Source organism: Synchiropus splendidus, chromosome 6 (genome assembly GCF_027744825.2).
Source record: "Synchiropus splendidus isolate RoL2022-P1 chromosome 6, RoL_Sspl_1.0, whole genome shotgun sequence".
NCBI classification, from domain to species: domain Eukaryota; kingdom Metazoa; phylum Chordata; class Actinopteri; order Syngnathiformes; family Callionymidae; genus Synchiropus; species Synchiropus splendidus.
The window spans coordinates 37,014-61,165 of record NC_071339.1 but is presented as its reverse complement, the minus strand read 5'-3'; the positions used below and the strand labels follow the sequence as shown (position 1 = coordinate 61,165).

Sequence of the window (24,152 nt, the reverse complement as noted above, 5' to 3'; positions counted from 1 at the left end):
ACCTAGGCTTGGATGACCTACGCCTGAGGTCACGTCACCGTTGGCGTTGGTCTGTTGCTCAGCACAATATAAGTCAAACATTTCGGGAGATTTCAGGAAATATTGATAGAAATCTTTACAGATGATTACATTTTTGGTGTATTCGCTTCCACCTGGAGTCACAACTCAATTTGTGTGTTACTGTCTCAACCTCCCGAGTCACATGCGGCTCTTTTCCCAGTTTCATGCGGCTCTTCACCAAACTTTGTCATCCCCTAAACTAAACGTATGGCATGTGTTTCACCTGTTATTCACTGTCCTTACATATTTGTAGGATGTGGCTCTTTTCAGCAACAAAGTAAAACAATGTGGCTCTTGGCCTCTGACTAGTTGGCCACCCCTGGTATAGTCTGACGCTCTTGGTATGTTTCTAGTGCTGTCTATGATGAAGCATATTTGTGAATGGAAAGACCAGATAAGGTGAGACATCATCCCCTCAGAAAGAGTGTGTGTGCGTTCCCTTTCCTGTGAAGAAGACCCTTGAAATCGTCCACTTGGATCTTCCTGCCATCACATGGTATGAAAGGTAATTCCTGTGATTCTTCTTGCCAGCGCAAGATGATAATGATGGCATACTGTAGCAGTACATGAACATTTGCTCTGATGAAACCTGCTTTAGTTAGCCACATCTGTGGCTCCAGTAGAACAGCGATCTGGCCGAGAGGGAACATCTGTCAATTGGTAGATGCATACAATAGGACATGCAAGGGCACTGCCCTACTCCTGCATTTGTTACTTCGGATCATTTTATTCATATATTTAGTCAAGTATCGTCTGTACTACTACTACCAACTATTTTATACTTCATGACAGGTAAGTGATGTTCCACAGAACACCGATAGAGACTATCTCTGACTTCATGCTTCTTTTGCTTCTGCCCTTTACTATTAGCTGTGTGCTTCGTGGGACTGTTTCTGTAACTCACCTTTTGTTTTCTCTTGTTACCTTTCTTCCTCATGTGTGCTAATTCCACCACCAAGTGCTTTTTGTTATTTGGGCCTCGTGAGTTTATCCAAGTGTGTTTTTGTTGCCCCCGTTATTTAGGCTTCACTTTTATTCACCTATTTTCTGTTACAGGTTTTCCCTCGTCCCTGTGCGTTTCCCTCGCTCTGCGTTTTGGTGGCAACATCCTTGGTTTCCTTGTTTCCTGTTTTCTGTATTTTAAACCTCTGTGACAGTTTTGACCATTGGTTTAAACAATGCCTTTGTTTTGATTTGCTCTTTCCTTGTGTGCATTTTAGGAGTTGATACAGCTGATGACTTTGTGACTTGTAAAGGAAGGAGGAGAGGCCTGGGATGAATTAAAATGCAATCCCCCAGGGCATGACTTGATGAACTGGAGGAGACAAACAGGGCACAGATGCTAAAACTAATCTACTGAGAGACTGAGATGCCAATCATTTGTGCTTCAGACAGTGTTGAACAGATTCAAGTTATACTGGTGACTGAATCACCTGCCTCCACAATGAGATCATGACCTTGAAGAGATGGAACACATCAATAGAGGACAAACACACGTCCTTCTCGGATGTTTTGTGTAGGCCTTGTGGGATGTTTGTTCCTCTGAAGTCACGCTTCTGATGTCACTGGTCATTCTGCATTCATTAAGCCACTGTTTATGATTTGTTTGCACCAGCACATGCTCGTCTTTGGTGGTTGTTAAGTCAACAGCAAACTTGCAGAAGTGCTTGGAAGCATAGTTTGGTGCAAAGGCAGGAGTCAGCAGGTTGAAGGGGAGGGCATAAACTTTCCTGACTCACTCAATTTGTAATGCTACTATCTTTTTAATGGCTGGTTATGCACTTGGGCTGTGGAAAAGTAGCTTTTGTCTTATTTATAAATTTGCTCTACCGACTACAACTAATGAACAGTGGAAGAGGAAAACAATATTTTCGGAGCAAGATTAATAGGTATGTGCAACCAAAGTATCGCCTCATTGATTGTAAGGCGACTAGACATTAAACCCTTCAACAAGCTCTGTAACGTAAGATATGTAAGATAGTGAGGTCCAGATAGTATTCATCGCATCTTATGTTTTCTCTGTCACCACTGTCAGAAGCTTTCACAAGCTCACAAGCCGAGACACTTTTTCTTCACTGATCACAGTGCTCAGAAAGAAAAGAAACAGTGTTGACAAAACATAGAAAATCTTTCTCAGCTCAGCAGTTGTGATGTAAATGGGTCGAGATAAAGCTCATCTGCAGTGGAATAATGCTAGAAGTCGTAATGGACAGCCTTAGTGAGAGTGATTCGGCCCTTGCAGCCATGTCACTTTCGTGATCTTGTTGGCTACAGACTTGGTAGCTTCTCACGCAGAGGCAATGTGATACAACAGAAGAGGATTACCTTCACATCAGATGGCAGATTAAAAGTCGAGACATCACGTCAGAGTCACTTGATGGAAGCTGATTTCTGACTGCACATTATCAAGCACACACCTCGCAACACCTCAGATTATTGAAAGATTCATTCAGTATGATCCTAAATTCACCATCTTTGGGGAAGTACCAAAGTGCCCAAGTGTTCTTTTAGGACCATGTAACGTGCACCATTTCTGTCCGAGGCCATGAGTGCCACTGTTTTCTTGTGGCATGGTTTCACTAGGTGTGAAGTTTCACTGCTGCTGCTGCTGTTGTTGTTGCAGAGGTATGGTGTGAAGGGCCGTACCCACCACCTGTGGGCGCTGCGGCAGCAGTTTGGCCCCGCCAGGCCTCTCTCTGTCTCTTTGTCCTGACTGCTGGTTTTGTTTTTCTTGTGCTGATAGGTCAACGAAAGCTCCAGTGACAGCAAAGACATCTCACCATTGTCTGTGAAGGAGCAGCATCAGAGGGGAGGAACTGCTGCTGTTTTGGTCTGTTTTTTTCTTTTTGTTTTGCTGTACTTCAAGTCCTGCACTGCATTGCTTTGCTTTGTTTTTCTTTGTGATAAGTTGTTCCCTGTTTTCTTTCATTTGGCAGTTTTTTAGTGCCATATTGGTTGTTGTCTGAGGAACACAGTCAGGAGACCTACATGCAGCAGACTGTGACTGGAGGTTGAGTTCAGCAAATTGAATAAGACGAACTAAATGTACTCGACTTCTAATCTCGAAGGAGGATCTAAGATCTACAGAAAGACAAATGTAATACAAAAAACACAACGACAGAGTACAAAAGCCCAAAATCAACGAACTGACGCCGGTTGTCATCTAGCCAGCGTTTAAGCAGAGAACGGGATGATTGCGGGATCAGATTCAGGTGTCTGTGTGTGTGTGTGTGTGTGTGTGTCTGTGGCGGGAAGAAGACCTGCCATCCTGGAAGAGAGACGGAGAGAAAGGCGGGAACAGGAAGCAGTCCAAACCAAATTGACCAAATGGAGAGGGTTCGTGACGTGTTTTGTGGTTTGCCATGTTATTATTATTTTTTGTTTCTGTGTGTGTCTCTTAGTTTTCATTTGTTTATTATTAATTCAGTAACAATTCTGATGAAGTATTGGGGTAGTGTGTCTCTGTTTGTTTGGCCCCTCTGCCTGTACAGTCGACGCCTGTCACCCGGCCCCAATTTCATTTTCCCTTTGATTTCTGATGCAAATGGTGTTGATTTTAGAAATAATTCGTTTGGTTTTGATAAAGGATTTATATGTTATGTTGTCTTGGAACCTGGTCTCTTCCTACAGAGTAAACGTGCCTGCGTCCTTGGGTTAAGCTCATTCTTGGGTGAAAAAAAGTGGCATTGCAGGAATTTGCTGCATTTTCCTGTGATCCCACCACAACAAGCCGCAGTAAACAGTCATTTGAGAAGATCCATCAACAACTTTATTTTCAAAAATGATTAAGCAGATGCACCATTGAAAAACGTGTGTTGAACAGAGGAAACGTTTGCATCACGTCTTTATTGCTGTGAGGTTTGGGGGGAAAAAAAGGAGAAGCAGCTGCTGTTTCTGAAAACATTTGTTTTACTTTTAGAAATAGACAAGACATCTTCTAAAAGAGATGTTATATAAACAGATATGCCGAAGGTCAGTGAGGAGGTGATGAGGAAACCATAGCAGAGAGACCAAACAAACATCACAGCTCATACAGCATCCATAGAAAAAAAACCCCCCATCATTACTTAGTCGATCATGCACTTCCTCAACTCATCAATCCATATTTTCTTTCACTTTGTGACTCCTCCTCAAAAAGAAAGACTGACAGAAATTGGGTCAAACCAAGGAGGCGGGGGGAGAACGACGTATGGACATGAAGCTACTACTGGACTGAGAATGAGACCAGCTCATTTAATCCAAGATGGTGTCGACCATTGTCACATCCACTGACCAAAAGGCAGTTTTTCATCAAACATTTAAACAGTGTTACAGGTTCATTTATTTGGAAGCACTTGTCTCCTTACATTGAAGAGCAGTGTGTAGCATGCTTGGCTCTGTCCATGTCCTCCTCACTCCTCATGATATTGACGTTGGGAAAGTGGACTTTTGTGTACTACACTGACGAAAAGGGCCTTCAGGGGTTGAATGTTATGTACAGGTGTTGCAATGGACTCCAAGAACGGTTTCCTAATGTAGTATTCCAGGAGGGGCTGCCGTTTTTAAGCCCTTACGTGGTTCTCCTCCTGAGTGACGGTACTGCACGTCACCATGACTAAAATGCATGGCCATTTGATAAGCTTTAAATAGAATGTGACACGTAGACTGTAGGGAGCGCCATCCCATGGCTCACCCTAACCCCAACCTACATTTTTTTCATCAGTACGGGATGCAAAAGGCAACTTTTCTAACGTCCATACATGACGCCATGGGAGTGAGGGTGGGTTGATGTGGGATAACGTTGCTTCCCACCAGGACGCCAGCAGTATATAAAGGCCAGTTTGCACAGGATAAGGGAAACAAGCGCGCGAGGTCAGTCCACTCGTGCACCACATTCTCAGATGGGAGGTAAATCTCCGATCATTTAAAATCTCATATACCTAGGTAAAAAATCATCCAATCGAAAATGTGCATTTTTCATGGTAGGTTAAAACCTTTGGTAGCTAATGTTTGACAGTGCCCACACTTGTGAACAACCAATGTGTCTTTGAAGAATGCATGTGCTTCAACATCCAATGTTAGCAATAACAATCCAGCAGTCGAGATGCATTACTCATCAACATTTGATTGTTAAGTCCGTGTGATGAGGGGTGAGGAGAGAGCAAAGCTCACAGTGGGAGACAAGCAGACGCTGGCTAGAAAGAGAGTACTGGACAAGACGGACGGAAAGAAAGCAGATGGAGAAGCAGCTTTTGAAGTGTACGTCTGCGGTGTGTCCGTCTTCATTTGTGCAGGCGGAGAAGCAAACAAACTGCCGGGATGCACGTCTGCCAGTCACTCTTTGCTAAGCTCAGAGTAATACGGACTGTCTCGCGGCGGGCCAAGGAAGGAGAGTGAGTCTCGCCCTGCGAATCACTCCTAGTCGAAGGAGAGGTGAGATTCCCTTGGTTGCTGTGAAGAAGCAATGGTCAAATGACATCATGGATGCAACTGACAGCGAGGTGAAGCACTAAAATCTTTGTCACCCACATTGTGTTGAATGGTCTCTCCGCTTGTGCCTCTGTCACAGTCATATTTTGGGGTGCTGAGTCACAAACGGAGAGCTGCAGCACTTGTCAACACTTCACATTGGTATTGTTCAAAGGTACCAGGACAAATACGCTGTATCTTAATGTAAATATTAAAAGTTAAAGAAAGAAAAGGTTTTCTTTAGCTACAAGTTAAATGAAAACAACACACCTTGTGCAAAACTGGAGCAGACTACATATCATGATATAACTTGAGATAACTGTCTCATTTTTATACAAAACAAAAGTAACACTCCAGGTCATTTTCCCGTTTGTGGGTTTCTGCTGTGGAATCTCAGCATGGTACAGCGTGCGCTTGCGTTAGAAGGGCGTCTCCTTTTCTGAGATGGTTGATATTTTTCCGTCAGATTTCAGTTTAGCATCGTTGGTGGCATATGGACTGAGAGTAGCAAGTTTCCCTCTCATTTTCAGGTCTGGGCTGGGAGTTGTTAGCTTTTTCATCCTCTACAGAGAGAAAAAGACAAGAACAAATCTTGCTAGTTAGAACCAGTTTACACAGTAAGCAGTACAAAAGTAAGGAGAGGGAGAAAAGATGAAAGTGAATGGACGTGATACTTGTTTGACTCAGTGGAGAGTGCATCTGGAGCAGGCTGGAACAATCTGCTGATGTGAAGGTGAGGATGTCATTGGGTGATTGAGTGACCAGAAAGGACACGACCAGAGGAGAGCTTTGGAGACTCCATTTAGTTGTTGCTGGGTATTTAGAAAAAACTGCAGTGGAGATGCCAAACACAACTTTATGTCCCTGTTCAAAACTCAGTACAACAGGCTTGTATTTATGTAATATCCTCCTCACATTTCCTCAGTTCTCGCTCACTGAAGGAGCTGACCATCTTCGTGGTCGAGCAAGTGAAAACATTCTTTGCCATTGTTTTGCCTGAAAAGCACTTTGTGAACAACGTTATGGTAATAATAATGACGATGTCGCGGTATCATGCTCTTCCGTGTCGTGAAAACTAGATGACCCTGTACATTTTACTCGAACTGTTCAGCAGACTGAGAGTGCTCATGGAGCCCTCGCACCGCTACAGATGGATTGTCCCACACCATCCTGTGGAAGCACCTCCACCACTGCTGTGACAGACTTCATGGAGAAATGTCTTGACTGTGGATCTGTATTTCCTGAGAGGTAAGTGTGAGAGGCACATGTGTTTGTTTCTCCTAAAGATCTGCTTACAAGGATAAGAGAAATGTGTTCCTCAAGCTGCAACATTCCGATTTACCTCCTGACCTTCACTTCCCATGGGCCTGAGTTATAAGAAGCACTGTAACGCTGCCACCTGCTGTCCAACTGAGTTCATTGCATGCTGAACATTACGCGCAAACACTCTTCTCTTTCAGCACAGGTCCAGTTTTGACCAAAGCATGAAAGCGGTGTGTCATGCAGGAGCAGGCTTATTTTGTACCTCAGAAAAGGTGCCCGGAGTCTTCCAGATCATCCAGATGATCCCCAGTGGAATGCAGACCATGGAGGACATGGCCATGAACCAGCCGATGCCGTAACCCCAGTCCGGATAGGTGTAAACATTGTTGTACTTCAACGGTTTGTATTTAATCAAGAAGAACAGGAAGATTCCCTGCAGCCAACACATACACATTGATTCCTTGATTCATGAAGGTCAAAAAGGTCAAACACAAAATTGTATATGATCAAGTATTCAATACTTCCAGGTCATAACATTACTTTGTGTCATGTTCGTGGTGAACTCACAGCGCAGATGCCCGGGGTCAGGATCATCCAGCACCATTTGATGAAGAAGACAGGTTTGTAGCCAATCATGTCCTCGATGTTCAGGTAGAATCTGTCACTGCCTGTGAAAGAGTTCAGCTCGGGATCATTGGCTTAAGCGTGAGAGCGTGTGCTGTGGTAGACAGGCGGTGGAGGGTGAACAATAAAGCAGAGCACATTTTCAAAGATGTTGTATTGCTGTCATTCTCCAGTAGGGGGCATTACAGAGGTGCAGGATGGCTGCGACTGGCGTCAGGACAGAAGGAATCCAAAGTGTTTGTACTCCTAGATATGAATGTTCTTACCATACACCCATCCAATACATATGGACTCAAAAATGGCCACAAACAGCAGACACATCCCACTGGCAGCGTACGAGTCAAACAGCTGGAAGACGTACATCCCTCCCTGGTGTGAGAGACAGGTGTCAGTTTGTTTCTATTTAATGCAAACTCAAGAGACTTTTTGTGCACGTGACTAGTGCTAGACTCACCTCAGTACACATGATGAGCCCGATGAGGAAAGATGCTACAGACATGGTGAGAATTAACAACTCTCTTCGATAGCCCCTTCTGAAAGTCTCCGGATACATATCCACCACAGCCGTCACCAGACTCTCAACACACACAAACTGGTGCAAGAGAAAAAACAGACATTCGATTTTCTTGTCCCTGACACAGAGTGTCCCATTGCGATCCTCACCTGACTGTCCAGGCCCAGGAAGATCAGCATCATGAAGAAGAGGCAGGCCCAGAGAGGGGAGAGGGGCATCATTGTTACAGCTTTGGGGTATGCGATAAACGCCAGACCGGGACCTGGGAAGTACAATTGCCATAGGAAATGTTTCAGCAGTGGAATGACTGAATCTGTTTTCTGGTCATTTAGCCACAGACACTGACCTAAATACTGTTTGTCAATGGTTCTGGCCTGGAAAAAATTAATATACATATATATATGCATGGGATTCAATTAAAAATGTCATCTAATTAACTGGAGAATTTGTGATGAATTGATCTCAATTAATCGCACTTTAATGGTATCAGAATGTTTGCCACATTTTTCAAGGTGAATGAATGTGGTGTATGACTGAATCCAATGATGGAGCCATACAGACATTTAAACAGCAGAATATTGTTGATTCTGCATCAGTTTGACAACAGCACAATAAATCACCATGGTGGCTCTATTCAAGTCTTTATATCACCTGAGTTCAACTGAAGCTCTTTTCATGTCTTGGAAATAGTCCAAGTAACGTATTCTCAGGGGATTCCTCCATGTTTTTAATTGAATTGAATTGAATTGAACTAAAATGAATTGCACTAAATCACACTTTTTGTATCTATTCTAAATGTAATTTCTCACTGTAAGGAATATTTCACAAAATGTTGAGAATCACACAAGAGTGGCCATTATTCATTGTATTCTTCATCCAAGCAACATAACAGAGACTGTCCAGTATATTCTTTAGAATAACCTCAGAGGCAGTGAAAAGGGTCAAAACATCCTCAGGGCCTAAAGAGCAGTACTCTTAAAACTCAACGACATTGGCCTACCATCTCCGCTGGCGTGACTACTGCTCTGTTTCCTGATCGTGCTTTGAGCCTATATTATGTGGGTTGGCCAATTTCATGGAAACAAATTACATTGAGACCTATGGAGATCAGGTCCAGGCAGCTACATGTGGTGGCAGGTCCATGTGGTTACTGAGCATTGGGGTGTGGAGTTGTGTCACAATGATTTCAACACAGGTGATAGAAAAGCACAAACTTGATTTCCGTGATCGACTGTCGCGACATACCAGATTCAGCCACAGCCTCGATGGGAACATTCTGTTCATAGGCCATGAATCCGAGCACGGAGAAGATGGCGAAACCTGCCACGAAGCTGGTGCCGCTGTTCAAACAGCACAGCATGATGCAGTCTCTGCAGGGATGGACAGTTGGCTTTGTCAACAAAAAGCTTATATATCATGAATTATATCATGGATTCATGATTCACACCTGTAGCAGTTATTGTTGTAGGCATTATAGCTCCCAAGTGCCGTGAGGCAGCCCAAGCAGATGGCATAAGAGAAGAAGATCTGTGTTCCAGCGTCAACCCACACCTTAAAGCAAGAATACACGTGTTAGTCTCATGTTCTCGGTGATGGCATGCTTGGTATTGAGCAGTTATAGATGGCAGAGTCTGGCTTACATTCACACCCTGGTGAGAACCGAGGACTGACTCCCTTGCTGGAGCCCAACAATGAATGATGATGACAATCAATTATTTTGCATGTTTTTCACTACGTCTTGAGATTCGGTGAGGTTTTTGTGAGGCCGTCTAGAGTTTTTACGGTCGCACGAAATCACTGGGAGTTGGACAAAGGCGCTGGACAAGTCTACAGTAAAGACAAGGCAGAAAGCATACGCTACTCATGAAAGGGAAAAGCCTATTTTTGTCAGGCAGATGATACAGAGCCTCCAAGAAACCTTGCTCCTAATTTCAAATACACATTTCGTATAGTATTTGAAACAGCCACAAACTACTTTGTAGTGGCAGCACAGGAACCGAAACGTAACGTGGCTCTTAGAAACCTCTCTCACATCACCATTCAGTCACTAATCTCATTTCCCCACCAAGAAACAATTAACAAACGCTCGGTTTTCACTCCCTCCTGGGAGTAACCAGGGTAACTTCTGTGACCTCACAAACACAAGACTGTTCCTGGGGAAGAACAGGCCTTTCTCTGCTAATGTTCATTAATGTTCCCTTCGCTTCACCCAGGGCTCAGACCTTAAAGGACCAGAGCTGAGAGAGAATCGCTTGTTGTGCCTAATTTGTGTTTGGCAATGTTAAGACTCGGAAACATATCGGACGTATTACTTTCAAAATTGTCCCAATGAAAGGTGTAAAACAGATGAGTTCAAGTCATTCACATCAAATATACAGAGTATATAAAGGACAAGAGCAGTTGGAGACGTGAAGAGGAGGTACGTCGGACGTGGTGGAGACGGCTGTGCTGCGTAAAAGAAGAGTGTAGTGGATGCTCTATTATGGTAAGGTTTGGCAGAGGTGATGATGCTCAGGTTTTCCCTGCGAGTGACCGGGAAGGAAAATATCATCAAGCAGATTATCAGAGGAACACCTTCTGTTGAAAAGTTAAGAGACGGAGAGAGAAGTTGGTTAGGACACGCAGACACACAGAGGAGGAAGGCGACAGGAAAATAAGAAAAGAAATAAAAGCCTCTCACAAGTGGACGACATTACGAAGTTCTACAAATCCTTTTATCTCCATGGCAGATTAGTATCGTCATGAGTCACTCTCATACTTTTTCAAGTGGTAATAAAAAAGCAGGCTTCTGCACGCAGGCGTCAGTAAAAGAGAAAAAAACTTCGGTGGTCTGAAGGAATATACAAAAGGTGCCACATTTCCAGTGACAACGCAGGATGGAGGGGATACAGTTTAAGGAGAGAGGAGAACGAGGGAAGCATGATGACATTGAGGGCGTTGAATAGAACAAAACTGTCGTCACACTGCATGGTGTACGGAACAGTGGCCCGGTTGTCTGCAAGGAAGCTCATTTAACATTAGTGTCAGAAGTAATGTCTCCCTCTGCCAAACTGCAGAGATTCTTTATCAGCCTCCTTTGTGCGTGTGGCCATTTCTGGCCGGTGCACCATATATCTGCATTGCTCTTTGTATTGCAATCAAAACCACCATGGCGGAAGGGTTAGATGACGGTGACTGGGGTAAAAAAGAAGTGTCAAGAGAGGCCTAAAAAAATATACATATTAAGAGATTTTTGAAGGATTCCGCATATTCTTAAACCAAACGTTCCAACAAAATGTTTTGGACATAATGAAAGACAAAAGAAACAGCGCAAACACTGTTACAACACTGGACAGGAAAACACCATAAACCAGCGGTCTCAAACGTGGGGCCGCGGGCCATTTGCAGACCTCAGGATGCAAATGTTTTGGCCCACCCTGGAATGCCCAATTTTGGCATGGGTGCCGCCACCACGGGACACCCACTCTTTGTCCAAATGTGTCGAAAACATTGTATAAGTGGATGACATTTAGTAAATGAGATGAGCAGAATGAACGGCACAAAACCCCCATGCAGCCCAGCCTCACCAGGACACGCACTGCTGCTGGAAACCTGCACTCAACACTCACCTGCGGGTCTGACAGACGGGAAATATCTGGGTAAAGGTAGAACTTTATTCCATCGTATGCGCCAGGCAGTGTGACTCCTCTGATCAGTAGAATCAACAACATGAAATAAGGAAATGTGGCGGTCACGTACACAACCTGCAGACAGAGAAAATTGAGCAAAAGGGTAACCCTCACTTTAAGCTCTAAACATCAAGATATGAATGACCGAGGTGACTGGCAGATTTACTCTTGCAAGAGTCATACCCCATTTATGTGTGTTTCTCTCATACAAGACTGTGCAACTTGCACAGCATGACATTTGTTGGCTGGTGTGCCTGAATTTGACAAATTAGCCCTGGCCAGGGCTTTTTATTTTTCCTTTTGCGTGAGTTACAAGGGTAAACTCGCATGTTTTAATGTGATTCACCATCATCAATCATCTCATCGATCAAACAGGAAGTGCTAAAGACAGCAAGATCCAACTAAACCTGGATCTTATGTTGATAGAGTGGTGAGTAGCAAATGCTAAACTCTACACATTTATGTAGTCCGGGTCCAGAATTAGGCTCCGCATCCTAAGGCTCTTAAGAAACACTTTGCACAAAGACGCTGGCCCCTTTGAAGGCACGGCCGGGCAACATACATCCCCTGCCTTGCTGGCAGCCAGTCAAAGTCCAATTGAGGACAGAGAAGGGCAGAACAGAGCTGGGCCAGTAGAGTGAAAATAAAAGAGGACTCCTCTGGCCCCCACTCTTTAAGAGGAGAAGCCGAGAGGAGTGAAGCTGGCAGTGTGGGAAAATACACTGCTCTTTGAAACACACGGGGAAGTGAATGAATACGCATACAATTATGCAGGTTCAATTCACGACATGGAGATACTACAGTCATTCATGAAACGCATGTTTGCTACAACCACACGTATACATGAATTCCGTAGGTTGGACGTCGTCATCGTGTTAGAAGGTTGGAGAAAACAGTGACAGTAATAAGTACAATATATATTCAGCAGTTTTGTCTGGCCATTACAATCTTTGTAACGTTCATTCCCTGACCAAAGGGGCCTCATCTATTCACTTAACGCACTTCAGGAGCTCAGCATGCTCTTTCCTCCTCACCACAGGAAAATACGGGAGTAAATTTAGTGGTCAATTGTGTCTCAGCCTGCAATAAATTTAACCCTTTTAAATGTGAGAATAACCGGACAAAAGTAAAAAGTTGAGCAGAGCTGGAGCTGAATGGGTCCCTGGGTTTGTGGTGAAAGTACAAAGAGCCATTCTCCAACAACAAGCAAGATGTGGTTTATTCCTAAGAGACAAGAAGGTGGCAGAGGTGGAAGCTGGGGATACACTCTGCATGCGCCTCATGCACACTTGCCTTTCTCTCGGATGAATACAGGAATCAATCACGGGCTGGCTGCTGAAGCCCAGCCATGAAGAATAATGCTCTTCTTTCGGCTCACAATACAACAAAAGAGTCTAAAGGGGATAAGCTTGGTTCAGTATGTCACTGATATTTCCTCCTGCTCTTATGTTCAACTGGAATCTGCTAGCGTTTTCTTTTCTAGGTGGATTTTAAAAAGCTGCCACGGTAACGTCCTATAGCTGAAACACAATCACACAACAAATGATGCTATACTGCTATATTTGGGCTGGGCAGCATGCATTCTCGTAGCGCACCTTTCCTGTTGACTTGGGCCCCTTCCATATGCAGAAGTAGCAGATGAACCAGGCTAGTGCCAGACACATGGCCAGCTCCCAGCGCATTCCGCCCATGTGCTCGATACCATCAGAGATTTTCAGGACTCTGCGTCTGTTTGGAGAAAAGAGCAAAAATTCAACAAGCGGCATCGACGTACGTCAATATCTTCAAAAGAAACTTTTCAATCAACGTGCGAAATTGCAGGCAAAAGGAAATATGCAGTCGTCTGCAAAGGAAGCAGTTGCTGTAACCTTAGTAGCAATTACTATGCAGTACAGTGGTGCCCGTTCAATTACCCCCAAGGTGACCCGCGAGAACGCTTCCTCATTTTTTCCACGGAAGAATTAGCGCCACTGATACCAGCAACACGTCACAGACCCCTTTCAAGAAACCAACAAAGACCCATGTATGGTTCCTTTGGAATTTAGCCCGAAGTCGTATGCATGGTTTTGGTTACAATAGGTCCATGCCGCTGTCGAGAGAGGATTTTGAGGGCACAGCGAATTGTCCATCCCTGCGCTTCAGTTGAGACTTTCAATAGTAGACTTGTTTAGCTTTTGTTGTCAACTGACACATGTCATGGTAATGTACACCATTAGAGCTTCATTGCTTTTCATTCTGGGCACATGGAAAATATTCCTTGCTTTAATATTTTTTTTTACACTAGTGATTTGAAAAAAAAAAAAAAACCTGTATGTTATTAATCTCCTTTTTTATTTTGTAGAATGAACCTGGGCAAACAATAACTGACTGCTATGTTCCACTATACAGTACAATACACAGCAATCTTTGGCTTCAGTAAGTACTAAATTAGTGGGTTACGACGTATATTTGGATGCCGTTTGTTTCTGCAAAGTGTCGTTTTGTAAACACAGCAACAGACAGCGGGGCAGGAAGTGTGATCACTATTACACAAGTCCAGATCTGCTACCACGCATGACTCCTGCTGGGAGACAGCTGGCCCACCATGGACTGCTGACAAAAACATTTGAGTGGCTTGAACAAATTACTGGGACAAATGGAGAGCTGATTCACACCGAACTCCTAAATGGAGGAAATTCATATCACAATTTGGAAGACTGAAAAAAATGTCCAGCAAGGAATATAGTATAGTCTCCATTGAGTTTAAGCCACACTGTGGTGGTGTGGGATAATAGCATTGTAGCCTTTCCTAGCAAAAACTGTTGAAAAAGTACCCGTCTATCACAGGGCACAAATAGACAACCACTCCCACAATCTTTGACCTCACACTTGAAAGTCTGATGAGCAAGTTGACAAAGCACTCTATGAGTAAAACTAACCTAAATTCATCGTCACAGCCATAAACAAGGCAATGCTGCTCATTTACCAAAAAATCTATTGTAATGTGAAGACCTCTAATTGACTTGTCTGAAATGAAGTCTATCTAGTATAATTTCTGAACTATAAGGCGCTACTTTTTTACTTGCGGTCTGAGCCCTGCAGCTTATACAACAGCGCGGCTAATACATGGATTTTTACGGGCTGAAATCACATGAAATCGGAGGCTTTTTATTGACCCTTAAAGCACTCAAAATGTGGCGTTTTTGCCCGCATGTCCACAGCTCCGTCAACAGAGTGGATCTCCTGGAGGTCTGGAATCCAGAAGCAGCTGCTGAGACCGGCAGTGGTGTCGGAACTTTGGGCACATGGGCGAAAACTGCGCATTTTGAGGGCTTTAATGTGAATAAAAGATGTGAGACTCTGTCTCCAGACAAAGTGCATTCGGCTGAAAAGTCCAACATGAACACAAGCGAGTCGGGTTTTGGCCGCAAACTTGATCCCGGCTCCAGAGCTGCACCTGGTCTATTGTGAGAGCAGCGTGGAGCGATCCAGATGCTCCGTGTTACGCAGCTATTTCCTCCCTCTCCATGCTGGACCCCGTTTTCCGAATTAGTTTTGAAAAGCGTCTCTAAACTGGTGCACCACTGAGCTGTCCACAGCACAGACAGCACCACTGAACCACCGGCTTATAGACGCTGAGGCTCATGGAGGAACAAGATCTGTGTTCCTTCTTAAATTCAGTGGGTGGGGCTAATATTCCGCTGCACTCTGTAGACCGGAAGTTACAGTATGTGCCAATTGGCAAAATCGAAGTGCGGCTCGAATGACCACACTGAAACCACACGCATTATTCAGGATTATTCTTAATACTTGCACGTTGGAGAACACACACTTATCTGTCCATTGTCAACATGATTTTACATTGCAAATTCAAAAACAATCAAGCTTAACTAGAGGTCGGTTTATGCTAAGTGCCTCCACTACATGATGGGTCATTTGTCACATGACTAGTGCTGTAATTACTCAGCTCTGAGTGGTTGAGTAATCTGCTGCAAATTTAGGTTGAAGTTGTTTCCACAGATCTGCTCTCGTTCTTAATGAAGCTCCGAACACATGAATAGAAAGTCAAGTCATACTCACTCCCAGAATTCAATGACTGGTGAGGTAGCATTGGGGTTTGTAATGTTGGTAGCATTTTCCCCATAGAAATCGACGCAGTTCTCTGTGGAGAGGTAACAAGACTTGACGTAGCTGAGAATAAGAAAAGATGGACGTCTTCGCTCCTACCTGTATTCCAGTAGTGACCACAGCCAGCCCATGGCAACTCAGTAGTGAAGCAGTTGAAGAGGTAGAAGATTGCCCATGCGAGGATCACCACGTAGTACACATTAAGATGAGCTTCAATCACCTGTGTCGCATAGCCAATCCCTGAAGAGAAAGAAAAAATGCTGGAAAGTGCAGGAAAACAAAAACTTTCGCAGACTTCACTCCTCGGAAACCACGGCGCTAAATAAGCACATTGACAATATTTTATTCATTTGGTGTTCGGTTGTCCTGGTGTCCACAGAAATGGAGACAGGAGTGCGCCAAATATGGAAGTGACCCCTCCATACCACGTCAATAGACTTGCACAAATGTATGTTGTACAGTGTACAGTGTATCCATTTGGTTGGAAATCGGCATGATTGTGCTTGCTTATTTATTTGAATTTTGACTGCTCATGCGACAAGCTCTCGTGGCTCACACTACGGTACCCTGCAAAGAAGAAGTAGAGCTGTGATTTAGGTTGGATATTAAACATGGACAGAGCTTTCACTAACGTTAATGCTTCATGGAATATGAAAACAGATTGATAGTTGTGGGCCTATAGACTAAGATTATGAATGAATGAAACGGGCATGACCATTCTCACCCTCGAACAGAGGACAGACTTTTCTCCAGCAGGTGATGCCCCCCTCACTGGTGAACTGCCCAAGGGCGGTCTCCAAGAAAAAGACAGGGATTCCACAGCACACAAAGAAGATGACATATGGAACAAAGAAGGCTCCTGAAAGACACATTCCGCCCCAAATTGTTAGATTGCAAAGAAATGATTTCGTTGTTGCTGAGAAAGGGTTATTGGTTTGCAGTTGGCGAGTAGCTTTTATATTTAATGCATTTCACCATGGGCCAGTGCAGTACTTCAGTGGAGGAAGCAGTTATTCTCAATGAATTGCTGCAATATGCTGAATACTTTTGCAACATTGGCTCAGTCACAAGGTTTTATTAAACAGCGCTAATGTGGTTAATTTATCTCTAAACTGCGTCAGGGTTTTTACCTGTCTGATTCTGCCAGTCAGATGAGCAACATCAGTTACTCACGACTGCATGAGGTTGGCAGGTGGTGGGGGCTCATGTGCAGATCAGGGTATGAGTCTCGCGTCGATCAAAGTAAACGCCCCATCGGATATCAAAATACATTTGGGCAGAATAGATGAAGGAAAAAAGTACCCCCTTTTTTAAAGAATTTAAGAATGGCTAAAAAAAAACCATGGCTCCAGAGAAAAGGACACTTTTCTCATGATGTGAAAAAGTGCAAATGTCGGAATCTATCTAGCATGCGCCAGATGTAGGTCTAGATATGTCTTTGAACAGCTTTGTATATTCTATTCATGGTGCTACTGTCACAAGAAGACTAGTAACCTTGCAATTGAAGTCAAATTAAATTTGAAAAAAAAAAAAAAAAAAAAAGAATGACAATGCCATGTGATTGATGATTCTTTTCCACCCTGTTCATCCAACGGCACGGTTTTAGATTTGCCTTGTGGTTTTGTGTGGGATACAATATATTTTATGAGACTGTGTTGAAGAAGAAAGACAAGGTGGGGCTTGGAAATCCATGGTTCATTTTGTTAAATCTATAACAATGTCCCCATTGCTATTTTCAACCCCTCAAATGGCTGTTCATTTCACTCACGGTGACTCACTAGCACTAAGGAGGAGAGAGGCTTATAAATAGCAATCGACATGTCAAACGCTGTCATTTTGCAACACAGTCTCATGTGGAAGTCTGAATGTGACTTCTGCCCAAACGTCGACATATGACTTCCAAGGAGTGAGAGTGTGTAGACTGTGTAGCTAGAAGCAGTGTGCTGCAGCTCTCTCTCCACAGAGAGCAAGAAATCTAGCAAAATCTTTGTGGGTGATCCAGGAAACCATGACAGTTCAGTGATCACTCTTATTATCCTTGTCCTATGAATGTACCTGGACATCTCATAGAAATCTGTGCTTTTCCTAAGCTATTTTTTAACAGACAGACACATTGATGATCACAATGATTTGATAACACAATAAGTTGGACCTAACATGTGTTTTGTTGTTGATGGTACATTGTATCGCTTACCGCCTCCATTCTTGTAGCAAAGATATGGGAACCTCCAGACATTCCCCAGACCGATGATCTCTCCAGCCACTGACAAGACAAACTCTATCTTGTTGTTCCACTGACCCCTCTCATAGTACTCCCTGTTGTCCAGGCTGGATCCAGAGCCGTCAGGGTCTCTGCCCTCCTCGGGTTTTCCATTTATTACTGGCCCACTCTTGTCTGCTGTCATGACGATCCAACAGCCCACTACAGTAAAAAAGAGACAGTTCATATGTTGCCTACAATAAACTGACCTTACTGTTCATAGAGGAGTGATGACCAACAATATTTCAAATCAGTAACTCAAGGTGGACGACCCTTGAAATAAAATAGAGTCCAGTGCCGCGTCTCATTCACCATCAAAGCTATTGTGCAAGAGAGACCACAAAAGCCAAGACGACTGACAATTCTGTGGCATCTTTAAATGGACTGAATCACCCTTCTGATGCACAGACTGTGTGTGTGTATATATATATATCCATTTAAAAAAAGAAGATCCCTGTAGATGGAAATGACAGGCTACTCTTTCAGCCACATGTGATGAATCACAATGAGAATGTAAATTCAAGACTCACCAGTGTCCTATGAAACTGTGACAAAGCTCCTTTGGTCTGATGATGGTGCACACTAACACTAACACAAAAAACAAAGAAACAAAAAAAACAAAACAAAAAACAGGAGGATCCTGGGTGAAGAGCAGAGAAAGGGAGAACAAGGGGAGGTGAAAGAAACACACGAAAAGGAATCAATGGTTGTAGAAAAAGATTTCTTGAGTCTCAGGTCTATAAAGAGACGCTCCCAGTCATGCACTGACGCTCTTTCTCGCTGGAGTGGATGGATGAGTGCGCGTCTGCAGCTCCTCAGCTCCAAACCAAATCTCAGGCGCCTCCAGTTGGAGGGCAGCCACGTAGTCACCAGCCCTGAGCCCACCTCAGTTACATGACAAGCCCATCACAGTTGAATGGCTCTTGCCTTTTGGGAAAGTAGGTAGGTCACTGACTTTAGATTAATTTGTCAAAAATGTGGATATGAAAACGTTTTTTACATGGGCCTTGTTTTATCGACAGTGGCTTGTGAAAGAAAGACAATCGTCCATTTAGTAGTGTTTTTTTTTTTATTCAGTAGATTTTTTTTAAATCTCCCAACGGTGGAATTCAGGATTCCGGCAGCAAACACACACATTGTCAGTTAACCAGCTTAGTCCTGTTCAGGGTTACGGGGAGCGCTGGAGCCTATCCCAGCAGTCATTGTGTGAGAGGCGCGAAATACACACTGGACAGGTCGCCAGTCCATCGCAATTTTAGATGAACCTAGTGAGAATCTGGAGAACACCCACGCGCACATGGGGAGAACATGCAAGCTCCATGCAGAAAGGTGGGGATCAAACCTGCAACTGTCTTGTGGCAGGACAAGAGTGCTAACCACTAGGCCACCGTGTGGCCCAAGCACACACAATAATAATAATAATAATAATAATAATAATATTTACAAATAACAAACGCTGCTTTTCAATAGTGATCATAATAAAGTACTCATATGAAGTCATCACCTGCGGTCACACTGCCACCCCAACAGACAAAAAAAAATGTACAGCATATCGCCTCATACACGCCTCAAAAGATCGGAGCGATCTTAGGATAAACAGCCTGCTCGGACCTTTCTTATACAGGGCCGTGAATCCAGTTGGTGAATCCAGTAATTAGGTTCCTGTACTCACTCCCTACCCTTCAGTATCGTGGCAGCAGTGAGTCAGTGAACTGATTTGACAGCTGCAAATCTCTGATAGGTACCAACTGTGGAGAAGTTCTTGGAAAGACACAATGTTTAAGAAAGTGATGGTGTCTCTGTGGCTGCCGCAGACCTGCACTGAGCAACATTTCAACATCCTGTTAGAACGTTTCTTGTTCGTCTGTCCACTCGAAAAAACATGCTGAGTCATGATGTCATAAAGTTGGGCAGAAAAAACGGATGTACCTTCATCTTTATTATTCTATTCGCATGTTTTTTTTTGTCATCAAAGCAAATTATGTGCAATCAAAATAAAGGTTTATACTGTGGGTCAATCGTTGGTTGCAGCTGCTGACAGTGTTCTGTATATTTCCATCTTTGACTACTGTGTAGCCATGGTCCTTCCTCATAAACAAATAGACGGGAGATGGGGGGAAGAACTGGAGACCCAGCTTTACGTCAGTTTGCAGTTGAATTCTTTTGCCACTTGAGCTGGCAGCAGGACAGAAAACCAAAGTTGGCTCACATGCAGGATGGCGTACGCTGGTGTGGCATCAGACAAGGTCACTGGGCTCCTAAACATTGATGATCACATGACAAGTCCACTTTGTTTCACTTGTGTGATGAAAACTGTTGTTCAACTGCCAACATTGTTACTGTGCAGATTTCTCTCATCTCATTCTCTTCCACTGTAGGCAATCCTGCAGTGTAGAACACCTTACCACCTAAGCTAGCAGCCATCGGGAAATCACGCCGCTTGCTCAGATAATCTCAACAACCCTCACGGATTGCTCAACTTTTGCCTCTTAACAACTCTTTGTTCATGTGCATTGCACCGTTTCCAGGCGTGATAGAGGCGTTGAAACAGGAACTCCCCTGTCTCTGAATGAATGACCCAACCTCTAAGAATCTCTTCACGCTAGGGTCAGCCGCCATTAGAGGATTAAAGGAAGTGCACTGCATGAGAATTATGACCACCCAAAGAGGCTGTGAAACTATTGGTGTGTTTTGGAGTGGTCTTTTCATGATCTGTTGCTATATCAGAAGAAGTGTCCTCAAGCATCTAAATATGTTCTAAAAGTGGAGGGACTTTTAGATCTTGCATGTAGACCTCAAACTCTGTAAACCATTTGTAAATTCAGGAGTCATTGTGGGACAATGCAAGCGAGTTCCTCTGCAGCTAAAAGAACTCATTTTCTTCCACTGCAAGCCTTTTAGCCTGGTGACACCAGATTGAGCTGGAAGCCTCCAAGGCATTGGCAAAGTAACCATTGGAAGACCACAACCATGCCTGACTTCGGTGCAGTGTTACTGAACACGGCAAAAAAAAAAAGGCAAAGTTGAGAGGGCTAGAGAGACGTGAATGAACTGAATGGACTGTTTTTATATTCAACACAATGTGGTTCCTTAAGGATGGTGCGTCTAAAGGCTGACAAAAGGGCAAGGTAGCCCGTGCAACGTGGTTAAGGGCTTTTGCTAGAATTCATTATGGGTGCTCAAATGACATATATTTTACACAATCTGAAGCCCACATTTGTGTGCGTTACTGTGCACACATGGGGCAGCAATTGGGGTGAGAAGATGATTTGAAGTTTCTTTAAACAAAATAATATTTGTTCTATAGTATGTCATTCTGTTGTGGGAGCCAAGCTTGCTGGATTTACAAAAGGACACATAGGGAGGCGCAGTATTGGAGTAATACTGTAGTTCACTCACCCTTTGGATACGTTATCTGCTGTTATCACGGATCTGTGGACCAGTAGCTGCAAATAAGCAAACATTACAATGTTAAATAAAATTAAACAAATAAATAGGAGGAGGATGAAAGGGTGGTTTGTAGATATTTAAGATATGACCTCATATTCTGCTCCTTCCCATTCTTGGAAGCAGCTGTTTATGTAGTTGCATGCTTTAATCTGAAGGCCTCTTCAGTCTGATGCTATGATGGTTCTTTGAAGATTTTGACATTTGGATAGTGAATAAGAACATTTTCTACAATCAGTGATCCCCCCTAGAGTCCAGGGGAGATGCTCCACTGCTTGGCCTCCCACTGACAATGATTTGCATATGAAAGATGAAGTCACACCAACTCAGGGAGGCTTTTTTTTTGGGTTACCTTGAGCTCCTTGCTGCAACTCAGCTAATGGTACGGCCACACACCATCCTTGTAAATGCTGCTAAATGTGTCATGATCTGCTTTTATTTTGTTGGCACATTTCCTGCGTTCTGCCCATCATGTCCAACCTAGCTTGATGCACTAAGCGCACACATAACTGATCCTGCAAACAACAACTTATGAACTTATAAGCTTATATGCTATGCTGTACCAGCGCTGGGTGCCAGATTCTCATTGCTCCCATGCAGGTCACTCGGCTCTTTCTTGGTTATTCCTGCTCCGTTTTTCATTCATGTTCGCTCCTTTGGTCCTCAAGCTTTAATAGTCAAATTTACTGTGTTCTGTGAGTCAGTGCTGTCCTGCCAGAGCTCGTTCTGTTTTCTCTGCCTTTGCTCCCACTGCCTTTTCTGTCCTTGTGTGTGTCTTTCCACCACGAGCATGTTTTGTTTGCTCCTTATTCCTCCCTCTTCCCTGTTTGCTTTTTAGTTGACATTTGATCACCATGATTGTGTGTTTTGTGTTTATGGACTTGTTCTTGACCAGGGTGACGGCAGTGTAATTGTGTGTGTGTGTTCTGATTCTTGTTGACAGATTTGATTCCTATGATCTGTTTGTGTTTTGTTTTCCTGCTTCGGCGATGCCCTCCCTCAGTTCTCCTTGTCTCCTGTGATATGTCGTGAATTAATAAGTTGTTAAACTCTATTGTCGTTGTTGAGTCACTAGAGGTTAACACTTGCACTTGGGTTCCGTGCCTCCATTGTTCCTGACAAAATGACCCTTTGCATGCAGTGGATATTTGTGTGGACATTCACTATCACATGCAATCCGATCCACACATAGCACTCTATTCACTGAGTCAGTGACTCCTCCAGAGTCAGATGGGTTTCATGTTAGTATTAGTGTTACACTTCATTGAACTTCATTCAAAAACATAATGTATTTGTTGTTTTATTTTTTTCATGTCTGTTCAAAGGTTTGAGCTCCATTTCTTTCTTCCCACCATTTTTTACTTTATATATACACTGTAGATATATTATACAACGCTCTTTGGTGTGACAGGCCTGTGGTGCCAGTAAGTTGAACATTTACACATCAGTTTTACCTCAGACACAACATTGATATAAAGCACTATATCAGGGGGATAGGATGTCAGTCTATCTTCTTCTTTCTCTTTGGGTTCTGCCTTGAGCCACAGCGGATCCTCCTCCTCCATCTCCCCCTGTCCTCTCTGCTTCCTCTTCTCTCAAACCTAGAAACCTCATGTCCTCCTTCACCACCTCCATCAATCTCCTGTAGGATGTCAGTCTATGTCAATTGAAAAACTACAATTCAGGGATTTGAGGCAGCTTGTTGTTTCCCTAATCCTCAAGAACTCAAACAGGAGCACTGTGGGAAGGATCTCCAACTGGAGAACCATGCTCTTGGACTCATCTCTATGGTATAAATTCAATTTCAAACTGTTATATGGATATTTGTTTGGCATGTTCTTCAGCTTATTTTACCTAGTCAACTGCTTTGGAGGCTCCTTGTACACATCTGGAGCAGCTCATGGAAATAATGTCTTCACTCTGATGGAATGGAATATTTCGTGATCAATAAGCTAAGTGATGCAGGCAGAAACTGATCAACAATAATTGATAAATTTGCTCGATTTAGGTCACTGTTAGCGAGGCTATAAACCACTTATCTATTGGTGCTTTGCTATGTCACCTCCAAGACAGCGTTTGGCACAAAAGCTTGTCGCTGTCCCAGTGGTCTTGCGTGTCAGTGTGGGATGAGGCCATGCAGCTGTTTTTATGTAACCTTAAATCGATCAAAATAAAGAATGAAAGCTATGGTATAAAAACATCCCCTACACAGAAAAAAATGCATAATTTGTCAATATGTTGTCAACCAATATATTCTATATTTCCACTGATGATACGTGACCTGATGATGTAGGACAGAGACACACTCTGCTCTGACCAAATATTGCATCTTTTAAGAGCAGAAAAATAAAGAAATCAAAGGTGATTAAAATCTCATTTTACGCTCTAATGCATTAGACTTCAAATGTTTGCAGCAGCAAAGAATCCTCTTTTATTTTGTCAGTGTATTTCCTGTTTTCTCTCCACTATGTCTGTCGGAGCTTGATCGACTAATGGCACACACCTGGGGCTGATCTTGCAATCAACAACAGCTGTTCATAAGCTGTGCTGTGAGCCAGATTCAGAATCTTTCTTGGTTATGCCCAGTTTGTTTTCCTTTGTGTTCACCTCTTTGGTCTTTGAGCGTTAGTAGTCAAATTCATTGTGTGTTCTGTGAGTCACTTCTGTTCTGCCATGTGCTTTCTGTTTTCTCTGCCCGTTTCTCTCCCTGTGTTTTCTGCCATACGTGCGCTTTCAACATGCACATATTTGGTTTGTTCCT

General features: G+C 43.4%; 1 protein-coding gene across 1 annotated transcript; it reads right to left on the bottom strand.

Annotated features, from left to right (window-relative positions):
* Nucleotides 1–3,817: 3,817 nt before the first annotated feature.
* slc6a11b (solute carrier family 6 member 11b) lies at nt 3,818–18,769 on the bottom strand. Its single transcript, XM_053869285.1, has 15 exons — nt 18,475–18,769; nt 17,879–18,106; nt 16,409–16,543; nt 15,784–15,924; nt 15,637–15,718; nt 13,173–13,305; nt 11,518–11,652; nt 9,357–9,460; nt 9,155–9,279; nt 8,059–8,171; nt 7,850–7,987; nt 7,662–7,764; nt 7,339–7,439; nt 7,034–7,204; nt 3,818–6,071 (listed from the first exon to the last, which is right to left on the bottom strand). Exons 2-15 carry the CDS (start codon nt 18,087–18,089, stop codon nt 5,928–5,930), a joined length of 1,836 nt encoding a protein of 611 aa, XP_053725260.1. The 5' UTR covers nt 18,090–18,106; nt 18,475–18,769; the 3' UTR covers nt 3,818–5,927.
* Between the last annotated feature and the right edge of the window lie 5,383 nt (nt 18,770–24,152).